This window comes from Lonchura striata, chromosome 31 (assembly GCF_050655825.1).
Source record: "Lonchura striata isolate lonStrDom1 chromosome 31, ASM5065582v1, whole genome shotgun sequence".
NCBI lineage: Eukaryota > Metazoa > Chordata > Aves > Passeriformes > Estrildidae > Lonchura > Lonchura striata.
Window position 1 is genome coordinate 1604625 of NC_140733.1, and position 11255 is coordinate 1615879.

Sequence of the window (11255 nt, forward strand, 5' to 3'; positions counted from 1 at the left end):
TCATGGGTTTGTCCCAGAAGGGGAAGCTTTGGGTGGTTATAGTGTGGATTTTAGAGATAATTGAGGCTGGATTTGGGTTTCTTCCAAGAATTTTGGCTTTTTTTTTCCTGGAATTTCAGGATTGTTCCCAAAATTCCAGGACTCCTGCTCAGATTTCTCTCTCACGGTGTCATAGAAGGGGAAACTTTGGTGGATTTGGGTGAATTCAGGTGTTTCTGGTTGGATTTGGGGATACAGGTTCATTTGTGCAAGTGAAATATAATTATTATTAATAATAATAGCAGTTATATAAAAATATAACATGATCCTTTTTTTTTGACATAATAAAAAATTGATAATGTGAAATAATGCTGACAATACTTATTTGTCAGCTTTGGCTGCCCACTGTGACACTGAATCCCCTACAGAAAAGGACTGGCCAAGACCCAAATGTCAGTGGTAAACTCTGCAAGATTGTGTACGACAAATACCAGAGGAATGCATGAAATTGGCTATTTTTATAGGGCTTGCTGATACTGTGGTGTGGAATGCTTTGTGGGTTACATGAGAAATACAGTGATTAGGAGTGCTGGGTTTTCATGTACCAGACAATCCACAAGCTGCAGGATTGGTTGAACTGGTGAAGGGTTTGTAAAAAGAGCAGTTAAAGAATGAGTGCTGGGAACCTGTCCCCATGGAGAACCCATCTCCCAGATGTGCTCCATGCCCTTAACAATGGCCCCTGGGGAAATGGGAACCCCCTGGCTGTGCACGGCTGCTCCCAGTGTGCAAATACAGCCCTGGGCAGTGAGACTGGGACTGCCTGGGAAATTGTTCTGGGTGTGATGGCCCCGGCAGGGCCAGCCCAGAGGCTGCAGGGCTGGACCTTCATCCACTGGAATTAGTCAGGATAAATCAGAAGCAAAGGAGAGTTAAAAATACAGGATCAGGAATCCAGATTCCTCCAGGACACTTTGGTTTGGTAACTGCTCACTGGAGCTTGGCCTTGCAAAGTGCTCATGCCATGGGAGGAGGAACTGATGCAGATTATCAAGGAGAAAATGAAGTAATTTGGTTAAAGAATACTGAACAAGATTGGATTATTCAAACCCATGACAGGGTAGCACAGTTATTGATATTGTCAGTGTTTAAAACAATTGGGAAAAAAGGAGATCCACCTCAAATCACTGCTGTTGGTGGAGATAAAGGGTTTGGATCCAGCAGTGCTAATAATGGAGCCAGAGTGTGGGTCCATGGGCCAAAAGGCCCTCCTGAGGCAGCTGAAGGAACAGCTCCTGGGAAGGACAGCACTGTTTGAATCCTGAAACCTGGGCAGGAACGATGGGAATGTGTCCCTGCAGCCAAGTGCTCTCTGTGAGAACAGGTAGATATTAAAGGAGATTGTTTTACACATCCTGCCAGACCAAATCTCCCTGTTTGCCCCAGTGAAAACTCGTGACCTGGATTCCATCTAGGATGGAGCCAGGGCCAGGCTCTTGTACTGCCCAAGGTGTATCCCTTGAAGGCCTTTTAATAAATACCTGCTTTATTCCTTTAACACTGCCTAGCTCTGTTCTAGGCAGCCTCTCAAGGCATCACCACCAAACCAAGGGAACATGGACCAGGTCTGGCTGGCTGGGCCTCCTGGGGACCACCTGACCACCTTGGCATGTCCAGGGCTGCTTCTCACCTGCCCTGAGGCACTGGGGCTCTGGACTCTCCTTCCTATGGGAGAGAACTCTCCTTCTCCTCCATGTGCCATGGCCAAAACTGGGATTCCTCCTCCAAAACTCTGTACATCCAAGGATTGCTCCCAAGTGAAAGCTGCCAGGACAGACAGGTCTGGCTGCCCTTGGCCTCTTGGGAGCTGCCTGTCATCTGCTTTTGAAACACTGGGGCTTGGTGCTTTCCCTCCAGTGGAAATAACTGTCCTTCTTCTCAAGGTGACTGTTGTCAAAATTGAGATTCCTCCTCCCAAATTCTGTGTATGCAAGGATTCCTCCATGACAAAAGCTGCCATGAAGATCATGTCTGGCTGTCTCAGCCTCCCAAAAGCCACCTCTTTCTTCATCTGCCTTTGAAACACTTTGGCTCTGGGCTTTCCTTCCCACGGAAAAACCTGTACTTCTCCAGGTGTCCATATCTGAAACTGTGATCCCACCTCTAAAATTCCCTATATCCAAGGTTTGTTCCCAGGCAAAATCTGTCAGTACCGTCAAGTCTGTCTGGCCTTGGCCTCTGGTGGCTGCCCCTGCCACACTGGGGCTCGGTGCTTTCCTTCCCATGGAGATCACTGTGACACTGTGGGCACCTCATGGAACCAAGGGGATCCTTGTGGCACCACTGGAGCCCATGGAACCAAGGGGCCATGGTGACACCGCGGGGCTTCATGGACCCAGAGACCATTATGACTCTGTGGGGCCTGATGGAACCATGGAGACCATTCCGACCCTTCAGGGCCTGGTGTCACCAAGGGGGCATTGTGACACCTCAGGGTCTCCTGGAAGCAAGGGACCATTGGGACACTGTGGGGCCCCATGGAAGCGAGGGAACATGGACCAGGTCTGGCTGGCTTGGCCTGCCAGGGGCCACTTGACAGGTCTGGCTGATGTTGGGATGTCAAGGGCTGCTTCTCATCAGCTCCTGGAGAACTGCAGCTTCGTGCTCTCCTCTGTATGGAAAAGAACTGTCTGTCTTTTCAGATGCCCATTGCCAAAACTGACACTCTGCCTAAAAAATTTCCTATATTCAAGGGTATCTCTAAGAACAAAATCTGGCAGCTCTGGCTGGCCTTGTCCTTAGGTGGTCACTTCTCATTTGCCCCTAAAACAGTGGGACTCTGTTCCTTCATTCCTATGGAAAACAACTGGTCCTCATGTCCAGGAAGCATGGCCAAAATAAGAATTGGACATCAAGCCCAGCCGGAGTCAAATAGCCATCTGTAGACCCAGGGGGAGATTTTGACTCTGCCAGTGCTGCCATCCTCCCTCCAGTGAGAGAAAAGGACACAGGGCAGGCACACAGAGGAGCAACATGGACACACTGAGGGCAGGGAAGAGGAAGTTGAGTCCCAGATGGGAGGGATGAGGAGATGCCTTGATCTTAGGGCTGAAATCCTCTGCTAAAGCTGTGGAGAAGGATGTCATTGATACATCAGACAATCTTTTTCCCTATAAGGCATTGAAAAGTATGAGGAGATGACTTGTTTCAACAAAGGCCTCCATGCTAAAGTAGGGAAATGCTGAAGTAGCTGTGATCTCATGAGAAGTCTGAACATTGAAAGAGAGAAGAGTGATGAGACCCTGTGCCCTCAGGGAGAAAAGAAGGCGTCTGTTCCCAGAGATTAAGATGATTTCATAAATAGATGAAGAGATCCTTTGCTCTTAAACAGCTCATCTTGAAACTAATACCCCATAAGTTGGCATGGCCGCTAAACACAGCTGTGGGAAAAGCTGTGAAAACATGGGAGGGACTTCACAATTGAAGATTTTTCCAGGCAGTGGCTATTCATGGAAATGAAAAGCCATGAGATAAATGTTTTCTTGTGGAGAATTCTCCATAACATTAACAAGAGGTACTTCTCTCCTGATGTGAACTGAAGAAAGATTAGAATATTCTAGAGGTGGTAAACTGACATGAAAATTTCAGGTTTTGTCTCTACATTGTCAGGTTGTATGGAGAGAGGATGTGATCTGAAAGTTTTGTTCATATTCTTATTACTCTTTCATTTAGTTACTGTTAATAAACTTTTCTTTACACTCTTCTAAAGTTTTGAGCCCACTTTTCCTTTCTCCTAATCCTATCTCACAGCAGGAAATGAGTAAGTATATTCTAGTGAGTGCACTGGTAATTAGCCAGCACTGAACCCACCACACTAATTGATGCGTTGACCAAGAAATATCAAATAGGCAAACGGAAACCACCATAGAAATCTTCCTGATGAACTGCCCCAGACAAGAGGGAAATCGAGGCACAGCCATGGTTTGTCAGGACTTGCTTGATCCTAATGAATCCCGTGGTGCATTTGGAGCTGAGCCCTGGAACCTCAGGGCCTGAGAGGAGATTGCACAAACCTTTCCAGGAGGCAAAAGTCAGAAAAAAACCCCAAAGTTTCTCGAGGTATTAATGGGACCCACTGAGATCCATCCCCAACAACGGTTCCTGATGGACTCCTTGGAGGAGTGAACTGGAGGCCAGGATGGCACAAAAACCTCTCAGACACTCAAAATGGCACAAAAACCTCTCAGTTTTGGAAGAAGAATTCAAAGACCCTCGCAAAAGTTGAGTATCTCAGAGTATTAATGAACCCCACTGAGTGTCAGTACAAAGCTCTCACAGGACTCATTAAAGCAGATAATTGGGGCCATGATTCCACAAACTTCTCACAAAGTCTGTAACAAAAGTGAAACACCAAGTACCTTAAAAGAACTGAAGTACCTTGAAGCATTAATGAGCCCCACTGAGTGTTGTTACTGACAAAGCCTCTCCAGGGACTAATTACAGCAGATACTTGGAAGCCATGATTGCACAAAGCTCTCAGAGACTGCAAGGCAAAAGCAAAAGCCAAAGTCCTTTGAAAAACCTGCAGTCCCTGGAAGCATGAAGGAGCCCCCAGGGCCATTCCTGACCAAGGCTCCCCAGGGACTCCTTCCAGCAGATCCTTGAGGCCACTGGGATGTGGGCTAGGGGGGGATGCTGAGGGCAGAACCAGGGGCTGACAGTGCCCAGCCTGGCTGGGGCTGTGCCAGGAGGCCCCAGGGCCTCAGGACAAGGTGTCTCCTCACAGCCCTTGGTGGCACAGACCCTGCTGTGCCCCAGGGCACCAAGACTTGGCTTCTCTTTGTCCCCACCTGCCATCAGTGCCTCCAGTTCTCTGCTCTGCCTGGGGCCTGGGGACACTTTCTCAGTCGTGTCCCTCAGTGGGACCCATTAAAAGTCCAAGAAACTTTGGAGTTGGATTCTGACTTGGAGTTCTGCAGAGGTTTCTGCAGCTCCCTCTCAGGGCCTGATGTTCAGGGCCTGAGCACAAAGCCCCAGAGGGTCATTAAAGTCCTTGTGCTGTGTCTGTGCTGCTGAGCTGGGCCGGGCTCCTGGCACAGAGGGTGATCCTGGTAACCAAGCAGAGCTTCAAAAGCACATTTCTGTTGTTGAGCAGCTCTTCTGCCAGCCCAGCAGGGCTGGGGCACTGCCTGCAGCCAGCCCGGGCACAGCACAGAGGCACAGAGAGCTTCAATCAGTCAGGGCTGGGAAGGGGCTGAGAAGTGCCTGGGGCAGAATCACTGCCAGCCCTTGGCACAGGAACCTCTGGCTGCAGGACAATGCAGCTGCAGCTCCTGGAGAGATCTCCTAAAGCTGGAACATCCCAATGCCCACAGACCCTGTGAGTACAACTCTGAGTATTTCTGGGGCAGGGCAGGTGAAATGATCATGACGCTCTGACATGCTGAGGGCTTCTGATCTGACATATAATATTTCCAAGAAAGGGATTTTGATAAAACTGAGGAAATTTCCGATGACTTCGTATTCAGTTTCCTAATATTGGAGAATGTCTGGGTTAGAGGGATAAATATTAAAGATTTATTATGAATTATTAACAATTAAATTTGGCAAGTGCCTGAGGCATCCAAATTTTTGCTTTTAGTGATCAGTAGGTTCACAGGAGATCCGTAATGTACTTTCAGCCTCTCTGCCCGTGGACAGCAGCAGCAACACCTTTGCTGGATCCATCAGGCTCAGTCTGAGCTGTCCTTTCTCCCAGCTGCAAACAGAGCCTGCCCCCAGCCAGTGCCCTGCAAGCAGGCAGGGTTCTGTCAGGCCAAGGAGAGTGCACAGAGATTTGGGGTTTGGGAGTGCTGGCAGGGAGAGATCAGGCACAGGGAAACACCTGCAGGAGGAAAATCTCCAGGAAGCAGAGAGAAGATCAGGGAAGGAGAGAAAAGAAAACCCAGAAATGCTGAGGCAGGGAGAGTTTAGAGATGTCCAGAGGAGCCCCTCCAGTGCAGCCCCTCCCTCTGAACAAGCCCCCTCCCTCCTGTGCCCCAGCCAAGCCTCTGCCCTCAGGGCCGGGGCTCCAAGGCGTGCAGCCCCTCCTGTGCAGGCAGAGCTGCAGCAGAGCCGTGGGGCAGCTCTGCAGCCCCGGGCCCAGTTCCCTCTGCAGAGCACAGGGCTGGGAGCAGCTGCCCGGCACTGGGGGCTCTGGCAGGGGCACAGCTGGCTCAGGGTGACACAGCTGTCCCCAGTGCCCGGCTCTGGGCAGTGCTGGCAGTGCAGCCAGGGAAGGAGCTGCACCTCCCTTCATCCAGTGCCATCAGAAGGACACTTGGAAATGTGCCTGGGATTTCAGTCCAAGCTGGGAGCTTCAATCCAGGGTGCAAACATGTCTTAGAGCATCTCTAAGTTATAAGATTGATGGGGAAAGGCAGAGGTGTTCTAAGACTGAAAATGCTTCTGGGTTGGTGAAATGAGCAATGTGAGTCCTTGGCTACAAATGTGGAGCTGGGCTGTGGTGGATCCATCTGCTCTCAGCTGTACCTGGGGGTTTTTTAGGGAAAATGTGGGAAGCTGATCATCCTAACCCAGAGAAAGGTTAAAGCCCAGAGTAATTCTAAAGAGGTCAGAATGTCAGAGCATATCCCCTCACTCTCCTCTCATCACTTTGCCGCACAGAACTTATTAATTTCTCCCTGAGTGCACCAGAAATGCTGAGGATTTCTGATTTCCAGGAACACCAGGGCTGATATAAGGGTGTTCATGAAGAAAACCCCAGAATTGTAGAACACAAAATACTGTCTATGTGTGTTCCAGGGGAGGGGGTATGGGAAATGGCTTTGATTTTGGTTACAGGCATCGCCTCTAATTCTTCACTGTCCCTTTCTCCATGAGCAGGTGCCCATGTGCAGCCACAGCAAATGTCCAACAGCAGCTCCATCAGCCACTTCCTCCTGCTGGCACTGGCAGACACGCGGCAGCTGCAGCTCCTGCACTTCTGCCTCTTCCTGGGCATCTCCCTGGCTGCCCTCCTGGGCAACGGCCTCATCATCAGCGCCGTAGCCTGCGGCCACCACCTGCACACGCCCATGTTCTTCTTCCTGCTCAACCTGGCCCTCAGCGACCTGGGCTCCATCTGCACCACTGTCCCCAAAGCCATGCACAATTCCCTCTGGGGCACGAGGAACATCTCATACACAGGATGTGCTTCACAGCTCTTTTTCTTCATGTTCTTCATCTCAGCAGAGTTCTACCTCCTGACCATCATGTGCTACGACCGCTACGTGTCCATCTGCAAACCCCTGCACTACGGGACCCTCCTGGGCAGCAGAGCTTGTGCCCACATGGCAGCAGCTGCCTGGGCCGGTGCCTTTCTCACTGCTCTGCTGCACACAGCCAATACATTTTCCCTGCCCCTGTGCCATGGCAATGCCCTGAGCCAGTTCTTCTGTGAAATCCCACAGATCCTCAAGCTTTCATGTATACATTCCAAAGTCAGGGCCCTTTCGCTTCTTGCTCTAAGTGCCTGTGTAGGACTTGGTTGTTTTGTGTTCATTGTTTTCTCCTATGTGCAGATCTTCAGGGCCGTGCTGAGGATCCCTTCTGAGCAGGGACGGCACAAAGCCTTTTCCACCTGCCTCCCTCACCTGGCCGTGGTCTCCCTGTTTGTCAGCACGTCCATATTTGCTCATCTGAAGCCCCCCTCCATCTCCTCCCGATCCCTGGATCTGGCCCTGTCAGTCCTGTACTCGGTGGTGCCTCCAGCCCTGAACCCCCTCATCTACAGCCTGAGGAACCAGGAGCTCAAGGCTGCAGTGTGGAAACTGATGACTGGATGCTTTCAGGAACATTAAACTCCAGGCCAAATTCTGCAAATATTTGTAATAAAAGTTGTCTTTAATATTTCTTTTTGGTTTCATTTTGCAGGTTCTTATTCTTTGTTTTACTTTTTTTCATATTATCCACAATAAATGAATTTTTCTGTGCCATTTCTCATTTTGTTTCTCTCCATGTTCCCTGTGGCCACAGACTGTGTCAATGATGGGCTGTACTCTTGGTGGCTTTAAAGTATCTAAAGGATCTCCCAGCAGAGTGTTCTGCAGAGATGCCCTTTGGTTGCCTTCTCTGGAGCTGCAGCAGCAATGTCTGTGTGCAGAGCTGGGGCAGATCAGGGCTGGCACAGCAGCTGTGCCCAGGAGCAGCAGCACTTGGTGCTGCCAGTGCTGCTCCCGTGGCCCTGCCCCGCTGCCCTGGTGGCCCTGGTGTTGCTGCAGGGCCTGAGTGCTCTCGGGGCCGGGCACAGTCCTGGGGGTGGCAGTGCCGGGGCTGCAGCAGGGACAGGCCATGGGCACTGCTGGGGCAGCGCTGACGCCTCAGGCCAGGGCCTGGGGGCTCCAGGCTCCTTGCCTGGGCTCTCTCAAGAACACGGCCAGGCCAATGCTCAGCACAGAAAACCCCCGTGAGCAGCCCCAGGCTGGCCATGGGCAGGCTGGGGGCAAACAGCATGGCTGGTGCTCTGCAAGGGCCCTGGGGGAGACGGGAAGGAGCAGCAGAGCAGGGGCTGATCCATCCCCAGTGCGCTGCACAGCCCAGGGCAGCGTCCCAGAGCGTCCTCATGGAGCTGCCAACAACATCCCCCCTCTGCAGCCCTGGCCTCTTCCCCAGCTCACAGAGGTGCCGCATCCTTGCAGGCACAGACACGGCAGCACTGGCTCAGCAGCCCCTGTTTGCATTCCACACAGCAGGCAGGAGCACCCCCATGCTGTTGGTGTGGGGACATGAACCTGAGGGAGCACAAATGCCATCAGCCCCTGGGACCAGGAAGGGCTGGGGGATGCCAAGGAAACCACTCAGCTTTGTCCTGGCCTCTGCAGACAGCCAGAAAGTTTGTTCCCATTAGCTGAGAGTTTCCTGTCCCACTGCAGACGCTGCTGCTCAGAGCCAGGGTTGCCTGGCAGCCACCCCCAAACTGCCCTGAGCATTTCCTTAGTTTCCCCTTTGCTTTCTTTACTCTTCCTGATAAAAATTTCTTCCTCTTTCCCAACCCTGTTCCCTCCCCTGCACACAGCCCATCCCTGTTTTCCCTTTCCTCTCTGTCCCCACTCCCCATTGCAGTTCCTGACTTGGCACCATGGGAACATCTCTTGGGGAGCAGGACCATCCCACAAGTGCTGCAGGAATTGTCTGCAGGCTCCTGCAGTGCCTGGTGCTGTTCCCTTGCCAGAGGCACCCAAAGCCAGGGGGGCACATCTGGGCTGCTGTGTCTGGCTGTGGGGCTCCCGGTTCTGGGCAGTGAGGAGGAGCTGCAGAGGCTCTGCAGGACTGACAGGATGGGCTTTGGGGCTCTGAGGAGAAGCTGAGGGACCTGGGCTGCTGGAGCTTCTGAAGAGGAGGCCCAGGGCTTCTCCTGCAACTGCTCCAAGGGTGTTTTCAGAGAATCCCAGAATCAGCAAGGCTGGAAAAGACCTTGGAGATCATCGAGTCCAACGTGTGCCCTGACACCACCTTGTCTTCCCTGAGCTTCCTCTTCTCCAGGATCAACAACCCCAGCTCCTTCAGCCACTCCTCACAGCACTTGTGCTCCAGATCCCTCACCAGCCTTGTTGCCTTTCTCTGGACATGCTCGAGCCCCTCCATGTTCTTCCTAAATTGGGGGTCCCAGAACTGGACACAGCACTCGAGGTGCTGCCCAACCAGTGCCCAGCACAGGGGAAGAATCACTGCCCTGCTCCTGCTGGCCACACCATTCCTGATCCAGGCCAGGAGCCATTTGCCTTCTTGGCCACCTGGGCACACAGCTGGCTCATGGCCAGCCTGCTGTCCATCAGTCTTTGCAGGTCCCTTTCTGCCTGGCTGCTGTCCAGACACTCTGTCCCCAGTCTGTAACGCTGCAGGGGTTGTTGTGGCCAAAGTGCAGGACCCGGCACTGGGACTTGTTAAACCTCACCTTGTTGGATTTGGGCCCTGGATCCAGCCTGTCCACGGCCCTGTGCAGAGCACTCGACCCTCCAGCACATCAGCACTCCCAGCCAACTTGGTGTCACCAGGGTTAATGAGGCCCCAGAGTGTCCCAATGGTCTCCATGATTCCTTGAGGTCTCCCAGTGTCACAATGTCCCTTTGGTTCCATGGGACCCCTTGGTGTCACAAAGTCCCTTGGATCTTTGGGCCCTGCAGTGTCACAATGTCACCGTGGTCCCCCAGGGCCCTGCAGTGTCACAGTTCCTTGGTTCCATGAGGTCTGGAAGGGCAGCAATGCTCTCCTTGGTCCCACAGTGCCACAATGGCCTCTCGGTCCCAAGGGCCACCATGATGTCAAACATGTTCCCTTAATTCTACAAGTCCCTGAGGAGCAGCAGTGGCCCCTTGGTTCCATATATTTTTAGACTGTATTAGAAGGTGCTGGGGATAAATATCAATTGGACATTGCAGATATCAATTGATAAATTGGAAAAGAAAACTTAACAGGACAAAACAATTCTTTCTGCATTGTTTTCAATATAGTATATTCACTTTGAATAAACTCCAGAAATCTGTCTAATTCACCACAGATTAATTGAGGACATGAATTTTCCCATAGGTTTTTCTTCTTCAGGTGTTTATAACATATATTTATGGGCCTTTTTCACGGAATTCCTGAACAGAAGAGCTCAAAAAAGCAGAGGCCTTTGGAGTAGGAAAATTCATCAGTAACCCCCAAGTGGCTAAGGATGCATCCCCATCAGAGCAGCAATGAGCAGAAATGGGCACAGCTCTGTGGCTGCCCCAGCTCTGGGATGGGCCCTGGGCCTGGAGCAGGAGCAGCTCTGGAGGGCCCCAGGGCCGGGGCTCTTGTGCTGGCCTGGGCAGATGGGATGGCAGGAGGGGCTGCAGAGCTCTCAGCACCTCAGGCAGAGGGGAGCAGGGCAGCCAGGGAGCTCCTTTGGCCTTGGCCAAGCCCCTTCCCCCATGGTGGGGCTGAGTCCTGGCTGAGCTGCAGCTGCTGCTGTGCCCTTGGCAGGGGCTGAGGCCGTGGGGCAGTGCCCAGAGCAGCCTGGGCTGAGCAGAGCTGTGGGGCCAGAGCCGGCTGGGCTGTGCTGGGGAGAGGCCCTTGGTGCTGCCCAGAGCTCAGGGCAGCTGGCAGAGCTGGCAGGGAGCTGGGCTGGGCTGGGAGAGCCTGGCACAGAAACCATCAGTGTCCATCTCAGCCTGGCTGAGCGGGCAGGGGCAGGACTCAGCCCAGGCCTCGTGGGGCAGGGCCAGTGCCTGGGCAGGCATTGAAAACAAGCAAGAGCCCGAGAGAGGAGGCTG

The 11255-nt window shown here is 52.4% G+C and overlaps 1 protein-coding gene across 1 annotated transcript; it reads left to right on the forward strand.

Annotated features, from left to right (window-relative positions):
• The first annotated feature begins 6236 nt into the window (after positions 1-6236).
• LOC144247941 (olfactory receptor 14J1-like) lies at positions 6237-8165 on the forward strand. The gene has a single exon (XM_077789687.2). It carries the CDS (start codon positions 6888-6890, stop codon positions 7818-7820), a length of 933 nt encoding a protein of 310 aa, XP_077645813.1. The 5' UTR covers positions 6237-6887; the 3' UTR covers positions 7821-8165.
• The last annotated feature ends 3090 nt before the right edge of the window (positions 8166-11255 follow it).